The following is a 17,696-nucleotide window of genomic DNA, read 5'->3' on the forward strand; positions in this document are numbered from 1 at the left end:
ATTTATTTTAACATTTGTTCCCCTATTATTTATTTATTTTTAATCCATATGTTTTACTCATCTGTCCATACCATAGATAAAAAGCACATCAGACACAAGGTTTTCACAATCACACAGTCACACTGCAAAAGCCATATCATTATATAATCATCTTCAAGAAACACGTCTACTGGAACACAGCTCTACAGTTTCAGGCACTTTCCTCTAGCCTCTATAATACATCTTAAACTAAAAAGGGGATATCTATATAATGCATAAGAATAACCTCCAGGATAACCTCTCAACTATTTTTGAAATCTCTTAGACACTGACACTTTATTTTGTCTCATTTCTCTTTTCCCATTTTCAGTCAAGAAGGTTTTCTCAATCTCTTGATGCAGAGCCCCAGATCATTCTAGGATTTCTTTCCCATGTTGCCAGGGAGGTCCACACCCCTGGGAGTCATGTCCCATGTAGAGAGGGGGAGGGCAGTGAGTTACTTGCCATGTTGGCTGAGAGAGGGAGAGGCCACATCTGAGCAACAAAAGAGGTTCTCTGGGGGTGACTCTTCAGCCTAATTTTAAGTAGACTTAGCCTATCCTTTGCAGGGTATAAGTTTCATATGAATAAATCTTGAGATTGAAGGCTTGGCCTATTGATTTTGTTGTCTTCACTGCTTGCGAGAATATCAGGCCATCTCCAAATGGAGAAGTTGAATTTTCCCCCTCTCTTGCCATTCCCCCAAAGGGACTTTGCAAATACTTTTTCTTTTCTTTTCTTTTTTTTTTTTAATATGGGCAGGCACTGGGCATTAAACCCAGGTCTCCAGCATGGCCGGCAAGAATTTGCAAATACTTTTTTATTCACTGTTCAAATCACTCTGGGATTTACTGAGGCATAACTCTGGACAAACCTACAAAATCTCATGCTGTATTCAAGGTTCCATTTACTTATGGTGTTCAATTAAATTGTTCACACAAGTTATATTAGGAAATGCACTAGTCAAAATATGAATTTTGTCAGGTACTTTTAACATTAGAAGGGCAGTTTTGAACTCAGGATTTCATAAAGACAGCATAAAGAATTATTCTTGAGAATGACTAAGGACTTTTTATCTAGGAAATACATAAAGTTTATGAGAGAGTTTTGTTACTTAAGTGGACTTTGACCCTGGCTAAACATTAGAATCAGCAATGCCTAGGCATCACTCCAGGTTAAAACAGAATGGGAGTGGGCCAGTCCTGGCTAGTATTCAAAGCACCTCAGATTGATTCTAATGCAGCCAGGGTTGAGAGCAATTAACCTAAATTCTTAAGTCTAGACCAATAAAGTTCCAAAATAGAATGAATACATTGTTCAAGAAGTACTGGAACATATGGGTGGTGTTTCCAGATGAATTATGCATCTGTCTATGTGTGGGTGTCATTTTAAAATTTATCTTCAAGAATAAGATTAATTTTTCCTACTTATTTGCTTCCATGTATTTTTGTTTCCTACCTTTAGGTCACTCTTTCTATTAATAAATTCTTCCTTGATTATTCTGTGGTCAGTGCCATAACTCCTTTTATTTCTTAACTAATTTTATTCTCAAAGTCTTATGGTAAGATAGTTTTAAACTATAATTCTCTCTATTAATGGATTTATTGCATTTCTGCTAGCTGTTCTTTGATGCATCTTCCTGCTATACGTTTGGGATACGTGTATTCCCAGTCTCAATTAGGCTTTCATTGTTCAATGTACCTCTTACCTTATACAGTGAACTTAATGTATATCTCAATACATTTTGGTACTCTGTAATTAATTTGATCTGTTACTATCATAGTAAGCCCTATCTATTTTTTTATTTGCCCATGGGTATGATTCACCATTATTCTGCTTATGTAGTCTAACTGAGATATGTTTCATGGAGATCAAAGACTGCTGATTTAAAAAAATAACAATTCATAGCATTTTAGAGTGAGAAGAAACCTTTGAAACTTATCCAATGTGGTCTTATCATTTTATAGATAGGGGATCAGGGACCCAAGTTAATAAAGTTAACCATTAGCAGAATTAGGATCTGAATGTCTGAGGTCAGCAAATTCTATAAAGGACAGGGAAGAATTGGGGTGATTGAAAGAGATGGATGCTCTCAGGGTAACTTGGAGATGATTAAATACACCAGACATGCCTCATCCCAAATTCCATTGCAACACCCAGGGAATGCATATCATGCAAAACCTGGCAGCACTCTAAAGGAAAAACTGAAATGCAGGCATTATTTCCACAAATTTCATCATTGATGAACATGATTGAGGCTCATAATTTTGGATTATCTGACACATGCTTTATTTTCCAAACCAAACTGATTACCTATACCTAAGTCCATCACCATACAGCCACAAAAAAAATAGAAGCCCCTCATCCAACTCTCCTTCCATCCCACCCTATCCTATCATTTCTTGATTCCTGAACCTCAATATGCATAAGAATCACCTGGGGATTCTGTTAAAACTTCCAGATTCTTAATAGGTCCTAATCCACTGAAAAATGGATCTGGATGAGGCCCTGGAAGGTGCATTTTTAACAAACACATCAGAAGTTGATAGAGGTAGTCCAGGTCTGCACTGATCTAGTTCTTTTCAGAGATGACAGTCCTGGCTCAAAAGAAAAGAAGGAAAGGGGAACCTGCAGAGACTGCCAGAATTTTGAGTTTCTTAGTCACTTAACAAAAAGTACAAATGGATGGAGATGAGAACAGTGCTGAAAATTTACCATGCTGAAGGAAATGAGTAGTGTTTTCCACAATCACCCTGTCCAAAGAAGCACTACAAACTGTCGCAAACTCTTCAGCACAGACTTAGGAACTAGCAATTGCCAGGCATGGCAACTATAGGAATGTAAGCTAAGTATCCCAAACTAAGTAACTAGGGGCTATGTCTACCATCTGAACTGAATGCTTATAGTGGAAAGGAAGAGGCTGTCAGTACCCGAATGGACAGACGGTAAAGAGAACGAAGAACTTTCTAGTCACCTTGTCTGCTAGACACTCTGCCTAGATAGAGCTCTCCCAAACAAACAATGCATAAATAGAAAACTGAACACAACCTGGGCTTGTACAAAATCCTGCAGCAAAATGGGAAAGTTTTCCTGTTCTGAAGACTTAGGGAAAGACTTTTCTGTAAGAAACAAGTGAAATTTATAGGGAATTTTTAAAAAATATAAAATAATATACAGCCACATTATAGAATAACTTGAGTTATATTAAAAAAAAAAAACTTAATAGGAGACAAATGATGACTTGAAAAATGAGATTTATACAATGTTCCCTGATAAGAAAACTCAATATTATCAGATCAATTATGACAAGTTAATCTATAAATGCAAATGATAAAATGCAATTGAAATAAAAATCCTAATGAGATTATTTCATTTAATAAAATACTTCTAAAATTGATTTGTAAAAATAAAAATTAGAATAACTTAAAAAGATTTTTAAAGGAAGGATAATATGGGGATATATGCACCACTAGATAAAATACAAAATTATTAATTTTAAAACTGTGTGGGTTGGGCCATGGTGGCTCAGCAGGTAGAGTTCTTACCTGCCATACCAGAGACCTGGGTTTAATTCCCGGTGCCTACCCATGAAAAACAAAGAAGCAAAAAAAACCAGTGTGCTAATGGTAGAAACATAATAAAGATATTAATGGCAGAAGAAAATGGTATAATTGAGAAATTAAGGAATGATTTTGATTACTGAATTATTATATTCCTTTTTGCTTTCTGGGATATTGGAGCAGACAGGGAAACACCTGAAATCCCTAAAGTATGATTCAGCTGCCCTGATTTCTGAAAAAGATTGCAAAAGCCCTTATCTTGTGCCTTTGTGACTATAAGAGCTATTACTCCCTTTATCTGGTTATTTTCTTGTAGGGCAAAGGTCCTAATGCTAATGAAGAATTTGAAGTTAGCCATGGGCTAGTTTCAGCCCTGGACATTTGTAGATCCTATGGGCTAGACTCTGCCATTGAAAGACAGCTGGTCTCCCTTCCTCTAGGCTTACACTTTTGTTTTTTTTTTTTTTTTTTTTTACATGGGCAGGCGCCAGGAATCGAACCTGGGTCCTCTGGCATGGCAGGTGAGCATTCTTGCCTGCTGAGCCACCGTGGCCCGCCCTCTCGGCTTACACTTTTAGTATTGTCAACATGATAGCTCTGCCTCCTCTCCTTTCAGCTTATGTTCTCCTATGGAAATGATAATAACACTGTCTCCTTTTCTGCTTTGAACTTGCTAATCCAAATGACCTCATCTCCCCTTGCTAAAATCCTTAAAAACCTTGAACCCCCTAAACTTGGGAAGATACATTTTGGATAGCTAGGCCATCTGCTCTCCTACTATGCACCTAGTAATAAACTCTTTCTCTCTTCAAAACCCCAGTGTCTCAGGAATTGGTTATTGAGCACATTGGACAATAGAATCCATGGCCTTTGTCAGGTAACAGTAGCTCTGAAAGAGACAGATCTTAGGATATTTAAGAATTTAATATGTGATGATAAAGTCTAGCTTCTTCTTGAAGAATGGATGTTTATTCAACAAATGATATTGAGGAAAATTGGCATTTGGGGAGAAAGTAATAAATTTAAAGCTTCGATTCATACAATACACCTAAATAAATTCCAGATGAATTCAATAGTGAAACTAAAACTAAAAAGACACATAAGTACATTTTTAAGGGTAATATTTATCTTATCTACTAGATAGGTAAAGAATTTATAAGCCTAAAAGTAGTTTAAGAGATAGCAAAGGAAAACTGAAAACCTTTTGCAAACATGAAATCATAGAAACACAGAAACTTTGATATGGCAAAAATATATAGTCAGAATTAAAGATACCAGAAATGTTTATAGCAACTAATAAAGACAGAGTTTTAACTTTCTTACTATATAAAGAATTCCTTGTAAAATAAGCATTGGCTTCTTATAAAAATGCCAGATTGAACATTTGTCCCCTCTTTAAACTCCACCAAAATGATATTAGAATGTATTTTAGAAGAATGATTCACAAGGATAAAGAGAATGGAGTAGGAAACATTGCAAAGACATTTTTGGAAGCTGAAAAGCAGATGAAGAGTGGTAACTGATCTAACAGTCCAGAGAAAGCAGAACCCTACGTTAACAATAGTTAAAACTGGATTATGATGAAAAACTCCCAGTCTCAGGAATTGGTTGAACCAGATACTTCTGCAAGTAGTGGGATTTGTGGAGCTAAAAGCAGACTGAAATTCTTTTTAAGAACCAGCCAGTTCCTTCCCCCATCTTGACAAAAGATTAGAGGCTGTTCCCTGGCAAAGATGAAGCGTAAGTCTCTGGACTGCAAGAAAGTAGACACAGTTGAAGTGGGTCCCACACTGAGCACTGAGGAACTCAGTTAATATATGCATACCAAACACCAATATCTCCGGTTCACATTGCCACTCAGCTTCCATAACACTGACGGTCAGGCCTTTACCCTCCAAGCATGAGACTGAAAGTTCCTTTTCTGAAGAATGTGACACAGCCAAGAGGAAAAGCAAAAGATGCTGAAATTTCGGCTTCTCTAGCTAGAACACTACTTAAGACTCCGGTGTGAACTGCAATCCCTGAAGTTATGTGGCACTTCCTGAATAACATCATATTGTGGAGCCCAAGGTAATGAGACCAACCCTTAGAACTTCCAATAGAATTTTTAGTATCCCGCTCTTAAATATGAGCACACTTACAAGGATCACCAGATAACTGAGGGATCCTAATACACAGTTAAAAGCAACTTCTCCAGCTGAGAGATAATAACTTTTTAAAAAAAATGAAACAAAACACTCTCATTTAGATCATGATGATGAATATGCAACTATGTGATGATATTGTGAATTACTGATTATATATGCAGAACGGAATGATCAAAATAGGAATGTTTGCATTTATTTGGTGTTTCCTTGTATTTAAAAAAATTAAAAAAAATTTTTTAATTCCGCTTAAAATGTGAAAAAAAAAAACAAAAAACACTCATTTATATCTTTGAGAGGTAAAAGAAGGTTTGCATTCATAAAGCAAGAACAAGATGCATTAAAAAGTAATATTCAGAGGACAAAAAAGAGTTCTTAAAACATGATAGGGTGGGCCATGGTGGCTCAGCAGGCAAGAATGCTTGCCTGCCATGCCATAGGACCTGGGTTCGATTCCCAGTGCCTGCCCATGTTAAAAAAAAAAAAAAAAGCTGGGAAAATTGGATGATGATATACAAAAGAATAAATTTGGGTTTCTCCTTCACACCTGATTTCAACGTTAAATGAAAACGGATCAAATACCTAAATGTAAGAGCCAATATTCTTAGAAGGAAACAAACATGTAAATCTCTGTGACCTTAGATTAAGCAACAGTTTCTTAAATATGATATCAAAAAAACACAAGCGATACAATACAAAAAGTAGATAAATTGGATTTCATCAAAAGTTAAAACTTCTGTGTGTCAAAGGACACTACATAGAAAATGAAAAGATAACCCAAATGATGGGATAAAATATTTACCAGTCATATAATTAGTAAGGGTCTAGTATCCAGAACATATAATGAACATGAACAACTCTACAACAATAGGAGAAACAATCTAATTTAAAAATTAGCAAAAGATTTGAATAGACACATCTCCGAAGAAGATACACAAATTGCTAATAAGCACATGAAAAAATGTTTGACATCATTAGTCATTAGGTAAATACAAGTTTAAAAATCACAAAGATGGATTCGGTTCCCGGTGCATGCCCAAGTTAAAAAAAAAAAAAGGAAAAAGAGGAAAAAAAATTACAAAGAGATACCACTTCATATCCACTAGGATGGCTATAATAATATATTTTTTTTAGATGACAATAGCAAATGTTGTCCAGGATGTGGAGAAATTCAAACCCTTATATATTCCTGGTGGGAATGTGTAGAAACAGTTTGGAAGTTCCTCGAAAGTTAAACAAAATTACTATATGACCCAAAAATTCCAGATATATACCTGAGAAACTTGAAAATATATATTCCCACAAACTTGTATAGAATTATTCATGATAGCCAAAAAGATGAAACAACACAAATGTCCATCAACTGATGAGTGGATAAACAAAATGTGACCTAGTCATATGATAAAATATTACTCAGCCATAAAAAGGAACGAAGTACTGTTACATGTTACAACATGGATACACCTTAAAAACATTATGCTAAGTGAAAGAAGGCAGACACAAAATGCCATATATTGTACGATTTCATTTATATGAAGTATTTAGAATAGGCAAATCTGTAGAGACAGAAAATAGATTGTTTTCAAGGAATAGAACAAAGGGGAAATTGGAACTGACTGCTAATGGGAGTGATGCAAATTTCTTGAATTACATAGTGGTGATGGTTGCACAACATGGTAACTATACCAAAAATCACTGAATTATCTGCTTTAATATGATGCCTTTTATGTTATGTGAATTGTATTTCAATGAAAAATGATAGCAGAAATAAACTCAGTAGAAGAGTTCGAAGATAAAGTTAATGTAATTTCCTATTAAAAAAAAGACTATGAGATATAAATAGGAAATGATAAAAAGAAAATTGGAGGACCATTCCAGGAAGCCCAACATATAGATTATAGAAATTTCAGCAAGAAACTGAAGAAGTGTGTGCATATTGAAATGGCCTATTGAATACACAATAAACTGAAAGAATATAAACCCAGATCATGAGATGTAATTAAATATTCACAACATTGTGATTAAAAAGCAAATCCTTCAAGCGTCCAGTGAGGAAAAAATAGTTGCAAGAGACTTCAGACTTCTTAAAAGCACATTGGAAACTAGGAGACAATGGAATAATGTTTTCAAAATTCTGAAAGAAAATTATTTCTAACCTAATATTCTCTATCCAGCCAAGGTATCAATCAAATGCGAGAGTAGAATCAAAATATTTTCAGACATGCAAATGCAAAGCCTCACAATGTTTATCTCCTGTTCACTCTCTCTCAGGAAGTTACTGGGTAATGTGTTCCACCAAAAAAAAAAAGACATGGGAATAAGAGATTCAACAGAGAACCTAACATGAAGGAAATTCCCAGGGTGGTGGATGAGGGCCATCTCAGGATGGCAGCTGAGCAGTAGGCATAGATGGCAGCCATACCAGATCAGAAAGCTGCGGAAGATAGTACATCATGAAGATGAAACTGATAGACTATCTGTTTTGAATGAAATTATTAAGAAGACATTTAGACAACAGGCATGAAATTTAGGGTTGAACCAGAAATAAACACATAGAAAATTAAGTATATTAAAAACAAGAAACATAACTTCAAAATTGGGCAGGAAAGGAAATCTGCAGTTGAGCTCCAAATAGCAACATAATCATAATATAAATGCTGAATACTGATCTGTGCTGGGGATAGGAGGATGGGAAGTATGCTTGTGTGATATGAGAATGAGGGGTGGTGAAAGAAAATGAAATCCTAATCACCCATAGTGGCATATCAATCAGTAATGCCTAAAACGGAAGTGACCAATTTATTTAGATATTTAGTTTATTTAGATTTGGAGGTGAATATCTAAATAATCAATTAAAAGGGATAAAAGCGCTCCCCTCTGCCTAGAAAGCAAGGAGACAGAGATCTCCAATAAGGAGAGGAAACCTGTTTGTCTGGGGCCCGTCAAAACCCCAAGACTTCACTGTTCAACAAATAGTACTTTGCTATTTTGTTTTACTGAGCTCCCTGCAAGGAGTGGGTATGAGGACTGCTAGATTGTGGGAAAACCTATCATGTGCCTTCCCTGTAGTAACTACCTAATTTATACCCAGAAGAAACAAAGCACCAGCTGCCCCCTTTGGGACACATCAACCCTCTCTCCCTCTTCTAATGTGGCTGATCACAGACTTACACCTCTACTCCTCACAGCCAGCGCCATTCCTGCTGCGGCAAGAGCTCCAGTGATGACCGAACTGTAAACAGGGACAGAGGCAATGTGACTGCAGATCCCTGGTGCTCAGTTGGGCCTTTCTGCAGAACCTGGGTCAGGTGCAGAGCTAGGAGAGGACAGGGTGGGGCAGGGCTGGGCCGGCAGAGAAGTTGGAGCAGAAAAAGACCAAGGCTGGAGGTAACTCAGGCAAAACTTCTGGGCAAGCATAAAACTTCTGAGTAATAGAAAAGGAAATACATCACCTGGAAACATTCCAGAGAAAAAAATCACCTGGCAAGTATCATGAATAATTGCCAAGATGGAGTTAAAACCTAGAATTATGTGTAGTCAGTATTTTTTTTCCCTAGTGATTGCCTTTTTTTTTTTTTTTTTAACATGGGCAGGCACCGGGAATCAAACCCGGGTCCTCGGGCATGGCAGGTAAGCACTCTTACCTGCTGAGCCACCGTGGCCCACCTGTGATTGCCTTTTGAACTTAAGATCTTTTTTTTTTAAATGAATGGTGGTAAGTAAAAATTTTAAATTGTAGAATTGTAATCCATAGCAAACTCTGAAATTTGTTCTACAACTAGTTGTTGTATTGTGCTTTCAAATGTATTGCTTTTTTGTATATATGTTTTGTATATATATGTATCTGTTTTTTCTCACAAAAAAGGAAAAAAAGTTGATTTAGATGATAAAAAAAAAATGTTTTCTTCTGACCTCCAAAGTTCTGGAACAACTAAAAGTCAAATCTGAGACGATGGTATGTTAGCCCATGACAAACTCTGGAATCTGTCCTGTAACCATGGGTTGAAGAGTGGTTTCTTTGCTTTGTATGTATGTTTATTCTACAATAAAAAAGTTTTGTAAAAAATTAAATGAATGGTGGTGTATCCCGTTACTCGATTTCAAACGTGAGTGCCTAAGTGAAGAAGGTTTTTCTGGGATGCACCTATCATACCAGGGAGGTAGCTGTCCATGCTGCCAAGGACTATAGCTGCCTGCCCGGCACTGGACATGAAGCTTGCTGGTTCTTATACTACAAGCAGCAGCTATTACCTCTTATCTTTCCCCTTTGATTATTTAACATGACTTTAATTACTAAGACCTTCTGAAATCTTATTGCAACATTGGGCATTTTCATTTGTAAGATATAAAAGCACATCAATAAATGGAGGTCAGGAGATACAAGCAATCATTTCCACTTGGCCTTTGATTCATAAGCCATCATTTAGATTTTACAACCTGTACCAACCCAGGCAGTTGCTCATTAGATCAAAAAGGGAAGTCCAGCTAAGGATGAACCTGAACTCAAGTTTATTTCAGCCTCCACCTTAGTCTGATGACGTTGGCATGACTTTCCTAATAGTATTTCTCTCTTACTTTGCAGGCGCAGCATTTTTCATTAGGGGCTAAGTTCCTTGAACTCTAACTCCACATTGGTTTGTGTTTCTTACAGAACTTACCACAAGGCTAGTCCTACAGTATATTTATAATATACTGATTATCCAGATGAAATATGGCACTTCATCATTTTCTCTCTCAACACCATAGGTTCCCACAATATTAGAGCTGGAACTGATTTTTAGAGTTTATCAAATTCAACTCCATTTTACAGATGAGAAAATTAAGCCTTAAGAAGATGAATGACTTGTCCAAGCTCCCACAACACAGCAGCTGGGACTAGAATTCAGGCCTGGAGGATTTTCCATCATCATAATGAATTATGTTTTATCTCAGGTTTTATTGGATTTGAACTGGAAACATCTCTTTTGCAGCTCCTCTCCTGGTTGTTTACTGGAGGGCATCATTACAGTAGGGCCTCCTAGGCCTTTTCTAAATACTAAATGTTAAGTCGTGCCTGAATGATAAGAGCATGGCCTGGGGGAATAGTTAAAGGCATAGCACTTACTCTTTGCCATACACCCTTTTGGTGTTTTACCTTCATTCCCTCACTTATCAGGGTACCCATCCACATCACATTACAGCCCCATGGCCCTGGGCTTTAACAGCGGTCCCAGCTTAGCTGGCATCCCCATCCAGAAGAGCTCTGTGTGTATGAGTTTCCATGGGTGGACGGGAGGCCTGTTGGTATCCAGGTAGAAAGCCGAAAGCCCTCTCCAATGATTCTGCTGCCACTGGCATCTTATATTTCTGGGGCCAATCCTAGAAGGAGGGCGTCTAGATTTTTGAGCCCAATAGACAGACCAGAGTGAACACTCTACTCCTCTGAATCCTTGGGGAGGGGAGAGGTGCGTTGGAAGAAATCTTGATTCACAGAGATGGTGACATAAGGGAGAGGGAGAAGGGATGTAGGCGCCAATCACTTACTCCTCTCCAGAGGAGAGGAACCTGAACAGTCTCCTGGAAATGACTTGCAAAGGAAGCACTTTGGAAAGTGCTTTTGAGTTGATTTAGACAAAAAGATAGAAATAACAACCTCTTCTGGATACTATCTATTCAGTCCACCCTGGAAACAACCAGCCAACCCTGTAACAATCTACTGTGTGTGCTTTTTTTATTTTTAGTTTTTTGCATGGACAGGCCCTGGGAATCGAGCCTGGGTCTCCAGCATGGCAGATGAGAACTTCACCACTGAGCCACCATGTGGTTTTGATTCAAATGATTAAGAAGATATTGGCAAAGGAAGAGCTAAGCCTATGACAATTATGTCTAACAGTCACCCCAAGAGAACCTCTTTTGTTGCTCAGATGTGGCCTCTCTTTCTAAGCCAACTTGGCAGGTGAACTCACTGCCCTCCCTACTTCATAAAACATGACTACCAGGGCTGTAAATATCCCTGGCAATATGGGACAGAAATCCCAGGATGAATCAGGACCTGGCATCATAGGATTAAGAAAATCTTCTTGACCAAAAGGGGGAAGAGAGAAAGGAGATAAAGTTTCAGTGGCTGAGAAATTTCAAACACAGCTGGCTATCCTGAAGTTTATTTTTATGCATTATGTACTGTGCTGGTTTGAAAGGATGCATGTACCCTAGAAAACCATGTTTTATCTTAATCCCATTTTGTAGAGGCAGCCATTTCTTCTAATCTCTATTCAGTATTATATGTTTGGAACTGTAATTAGATCATCCCCCAGAGATGTAATTTAATCAACAGTGGTTGTTAAGCTTGATTAGGTGGAAGCATGTCTCCATCCATTTGGGTGGGTCTTGATTAGTTTACTGGGATCCTATAAAAGAAGAAACATTTTAGAGAAAGCTAGAGATTCAGAGAGCAGAACGACATAGCCACGAGAAGCAGAGTCCATCAGGCAGCGACCTTTGGAAATGAAGAAGGAAAATGCCTCCTGGGGAAGCTCCTGGGGAGCTTCAAGAAACAGGAAGCCAGGAGAGGAAGCTAAGAGATGATGCCAGATTCACCATGGACCTTTCCAGATGAGAGAGAACCCCTGATCCTGTTCGCCATGTGCCTTCTCACTTAATAGAGAGACCCTGAACTTCATTGTACTTCTCAAACCCAGGTATCTTTCCCTGGATGCCTCAGATTGGACATTTTCATAGATTGTTTTAATTGGGACATTTTCTAGGCCTTAGAACTGTAAACTAACAACTCATTAAATTCCCCTTTTAAAAGCCATTTTACTTCTGGTATATTGCATTCCATCAGCTAACAAACTAGAACATATAGATATCCCTTTTTAGTTTATGGTGTGTTGGAGTGGCTGGAGGGAAGTACCTGAAACTGTTGACCTGTGTTCCAGTAGCTGTGATTCTATAACTATATAGCTAGACAATTGTATAACTAGATAGCTTTTACAGTGTGACCATATGATTGTGAAAACCTTACATCTGGTGCTGTTTTTATCCAGGGCATGGACAGATGAGTAAAAAAAAAAAGGATAAATAAATAAATAAATAATAGGGGGAAAAGGGGTAAACAAGATTGGGTAGATTGAAATACTAGTGGTCAACGATAGAGAGGGGTAAGAGGTATGGCACGCATGAGCTTTTTCTGTTTTCTTTTTATTTCTTTTTCTGGAGTGATGCAAATGTTCTAAAAATGATCATGGTGATGAATACGCACTATGTAATGATATTGTGAGCCACTGGTTATATACCATGGATGTATTGCATGTGTGTGAATATTTCTCACTAAACATATTTCTTTAAAAAAGAATAAATTGGGTGTTAATTTTTCCTGTCAAATCGCTCTCTCGCTCTCTCTCTCTTTTTTTTTTTTTTGGTATGCTGTATGGTGGGGGTCACATTTCATTCTTTTCCATGTGAATATTGCAGCACTATTTGTTGAATGCTTCTTTTTTCAAGTTTTTTAAATGTATTAAACATAACCACACACAAACACAAACACAAATATTCTTACCATATGATCATTCCATTCATGATGTATAATCAATAACTCACAATATCATCATATAGTTGTATATTTGTTGAATGTTTTTGTTTAGTATTTTTAAATTTTTTATCTTTGGAGTGCATGGGCAGCAAACCCAGGTTTTCTGAATGGCAGACGAAAAATCTACCAATGAACTATCCAAGCAACCCAAGAAAGAATTGCTTTCTCTTAAAAAAAAATCAGAGGCACACTGCAGAAAATGTTTTTTGTTTGCCTTTGCAACCACAGGGGGAATCGTTTTCCTGATGATGCCTTATTTGGAACATTCCCCCCCCCCCACTCCAATTGTAAGCAAATAGAGTCTCATTGTTTAAGCCAATGCATTTCCTGGTACTGCCTTAAGTAGCCTAGGAAACTAAAATAGATGGTAACCCAAGGAGGCAGCTGTGTGGGGTTATAGGGAATCAAGATAAGGGAGGGTGTGTTGGTGGAGAATGTAAAAAGAGATGATGTATGGAAGTGAAGGGTTGAAGGGTTCCAAGTCACAGTTCCCATGCTTCAACAACGCGGCCAGAACAGTTCCAGAGTAATAGGACTCCATTTTACTCAGGCTGCTGTTAACAGTACACATATGGACATAAAAGACTTGATACTTAAAAAAAAAGTGGAGGGGGGAATTCAACTGATTACATGAATTTATCACTTTCATGATACAGTAAGGAAAGTGGGGCACATATTTTTATTATCAGCCTTATTTTACAAGGCCCACACCACACATCTAGCTCTCTGAATGTCTATAGTCTGGTCTACTCAGAACAGTACTCAGCTCCCCACCTTCAGTGGGAAACCTTCCTGAATGGGAGTTTCCACATTTGTTGCCTTGGTGGTCCAGAGCTGCGCATTTGACTTAAACTGGGTCAATCAGAGGCCTTCCTTGGAATTTAAAAATGTGAGACTAGAGAGCAGTACTCGATTGCTTTGGGTGCTAAAGGTGAAGACTGCCAGCAGCCCTGTCTATGGACATATGCAGGAACCTGTCTGCAAGAACAAAGCATGGGTATTGACAGGGCAATGAAAAGACAATCTTGCCCTTAGACCAGGGAAAAAGGAACCCCTATACTTAGTGCTATGTTTCAAAGGACCCCACTCTAGCCTCTTCTGGAGAGGGATCTTCAGAGCCAAGATTTGTCCACCTGAACTCTGTACCCCTCTCCTCATTAAGTCCCCCAGATTCCCTTCCTAAATACCCCTGTGCCTCTTCCAGAGTCTGCTTGGACTTCTTCCCCAGGTCTACCATTAGGCTGAAGGGGCTTAAGGGTGACCATTTGGAGGTAGTTTTTTTTGTATTCTGTTGGGCATGTGTGAATGGATCTTGGATGTACAGGTTGGGGTGGCCGCATACATGCATGTGACAGCATTTATATTTGGAGCAAAGCAGGAGGTGAGAAGAGGGGGGTGGGGGACAACAGGTTGAGGGCTGGCTCCCTGCCACATGCTGCCATGTTCTGAGCAGAACTCTAAGGGGTCAGGGAATTCTAAACTCAAAGCTGGCCTTCCAGGTAGGATTATCAGACATATTTTATTTATGAGATGATAAGTTTGGTTTATAACTTTCCAGTATTTAGTCACAGTGTGTTGGTCTCCATTTGTACTCTTGCCCCAGTTTCTCTCAAATATTAGGGGCATCCCTGAGTAGAGAAAAGAGAGACGCAGATCCTGGCAGCATTTTAGTCCTGGGTCAGCATGTTCCTGATCCATGGATGCACCCCTGCCCTTCTCTTGGTTTGATCTTAGAAGTCAATGAAGGACATCTTTTTGTCTAAATCTGGATTTTCATCACTTTCAACCAAGAAACTCAACTAATGTAGGTAAGTATTGAAGCTAGGACTTGAACCAAGGTTCTGACACTTAATCTTGTGTTCCCTCTATTGTGCCACACCAGCTTCCTGACCACATCTCCAGCTACACTCATAGGTCAAACCTGAATCCAAGGGAGTAGTTTTACCTACCTGATTCCTAAAAACACTTGCAGGAGAGTACAGAGGCCAGAGACGAAGAAAATGTTGCTGATGAGGTAGCTTTGGGTCAGTGGGTCATGCTGCAGACACAGGTCCTTGGCCAGGATGAGAGGCACTGCCACAAGCCCTCCCAGAGCTGTAAGGAAGTGCTGTGGGTAGAATGGGAAGCAGAAGGGCCCATGGAGGCTGTGCAGCCTGACTTCCACAGGGAAGCTGTTCCCACTGCCAGAGGCAAGAGCTCTGCCTGTGGTCTCAGAGGAGCCTGGCCATGCATGAGCAAGTGGCAAAGATCCAGGCAAACTGTGGAATCTAGGAAGGCCTGGAGGCAAGAAGCAGGGGCACAGACAGAGGGAGGGGGGTTTAAGGGCAGGACCCTAGTACTGGAAACTGCTGTCCTGGGCAAGAAACCTAGGCAGGGACACAAGCACAGTAGGACATGACAGGACTTAAGGTGAGGGTGGCAGATTGAAGAACTAGAATAAGACAAGAGGCTCATTATTACAGCAAAGTATAAAGTCAGGGCAAGACCATGGACAAAGAAGACATGAACATGAGCTCTGGGCTCTTGGCCAAAGGCTGTTTGAGATCCTCCGACACCATGATAGGACAGGGTAAGACCAAGAGTTCATGACAGGGCTGTTCCACAGCATGTAACCTCAGCAATAAAGGGAATAGATTAGATTAAATTAGATTAGGTTAGGTTAGATTAGATTGATGACAGATAGAAAGATAGATAGATATATAGATAAGGGACCAAGTGACAGGGAACATACATATTTGTAGGGGCACTGTGACAATCCTTGCAGTGCTCCTATAGTGTCTTGGGATGAATGGCATGGGAAATTCAGAACCTTTTTGACATGCCATCAGCTAGGCCAATCCAGTCACAATATTTTCTGGGCCAAGAATCCAGCATTGTTTTATTTCCCATTTCAAATCAGGCCCAGCAATACTGGCTAACCAAATTTATCAGATAGGGCTAACTCTCTTCCATTATGAAATAAATCTCATGACACTAGAGTACTCTAGACATGCAGGTGGAAGAGGAATCAGAAAGAGAACTATAGAGAAAAGGGCTTGCTGTAAGGGGTACAGCTTTGGCCTGGTACCTCTCTGGCCTCTCAGAATTATCAGCAAAGGGGACTCACCAAAGTAAACTGATCCTTTAACCAGCTCAGTGACCCCATCCAAGAGAAAAGTGGCATAGTCAGTGTCCCTGATCTGACCAAACAGCTCAGCATAAGGAGAATACCCCCCCCCAAACTCCCACCATTACCCCCAAACTCCTGGAGAGAAATAGTGACTGGAGGAGACCTGAATTCTCCTGGAGACCAACATGGAAGGCAACAACATAAGCAAATGGATTTTAATGTTGTCCAATTTGACCTGGGTATGTGCTGAGAAGGCTTTTAAGGCAGATGCCCTTTGCCACCAGGCTTGCTGGATGGTGTTACCTGAATCCCCAAGAAGATGCAGAGATACCATGGTGGGATGTCTAGGATGCTGTAGGCCAGTCGGCTGCTGCTAGGACTCCTGAGCTGCCCATACTTCTTCCTGCCTTGGCCATCAGTGTAGGAGCTGAGCATGTCATCATCCCTCTGCTGAGAACAAGAAAAGGATACAGCTGGGCATTTTAAGAAGAATCAAGTAGATTTCTTGATTTTAACAGGACAAATGGCTTTCCCAAGGCAGGAGGCAATGGAACATAGACGACTGTTGGTCAGTCAGGGATTTCATGGTCTGATTCAAAAGATATATGCATCTACAGCAGGGCCTCCATAATCTTCGAGGGGGGATACTGGGAGGGGAACAGGAGTGGGGAGCAGGTAGAGTGGGTGCACTACTTGAAGCACTGACAGAGAAGCAGCTTTGTCGGGGAGGGGTTGGGGACCAATCTCAATGTCCACAAATAAGTAAGTGTTCCTTCTCAACAGCCAGGCAAATATCTCGTTGCACTCCTAAGATCCTGACCCCAGAAAAAACATAGCTCCAGGTCCTGTGTTTACATCTACCAAAATGCTCATCCCAGCATGCTTATTATAATGGACTGTTTCCTTATCCATCTCTTCTTCTAGGTTGTTAGTTCCCAGAATGCATTTGCTGTGCCTTACTCTTTTTTGTGGTCCAAGTTTCTAGTGCAACCCTGACACATAAAAGGTGTACAGTGTAAACAGAATGAATGAATGAACGTGGAAATGTAAATGAGTATAGTATATATAGACTACGTGAGGATCGATAACCAACTCACATTCCTACAAGTTTAACCAACATTAATTTCTAATTAAAATTTTTCTCTCCAATTTATTGGCTTTTTAATTTACTATATAACTTTGGACAACTAATATTTGTAAGCCTCAATTTTCTTGTTCTATATGACAGAAATGTCAATAGGACTTACTTTGCAGATGGTTGAGAGAATTAGACTGGAGCATGAAGCACATGGTCT

At 39.1% G+C, this 17,696-nt stretch overlaps 1 protein-coding gene across 4 annotated transcripts in view; it reads right to left on the minus strand.

Annotated features, from left to right (window-relative positions):
* Nucleotides 1-17,696, minus strand: part of LOC143667097 (solute carrier family 23 member 2-like) — a 52,826-nt gene that overhangs the window by 29,836 nt on the left and 5,294 nt on the right. For 3 of the 4 annotated variants that reach the window (XM_077140939.1, XM_077141098.1, XM_077141163.1), the window contains exons 2-3: nucleotides 16,705-16,851; nucleotides 15,242-15,399 (exon numbers count right to left, since the gene is read on the minus strand). In XM_077140939.1, coding sequence (XP_076997054.1) covers nucleotides 15,242-15,399; nucleotides 16,705-16,851 — 305 coding nt within the window. The remainder of the gene's footprint in view (nucleotides 1-15,241; nucleotides 15,400-16,704; nucleotides 16,852-17,696) is intronic. The other variant, XM_077141010.1, reaches the window with a different exon arrangement.

This window comes from Tamandua tetradactyla, chromosome 1 (genome assembly GCF_023851605.1).
Source record: "Tamandua tetradactyla isolate mTamTet1 chromosome 1, mTamTet1.pri, whole genome shotgun sequence".
Lineage (NCBI taxonomy): Eukaryota > Metazoa > Chordata > Mammalia > Pilosa > Myrmecophagidae > Tamandua > Tamandua tetradactyla.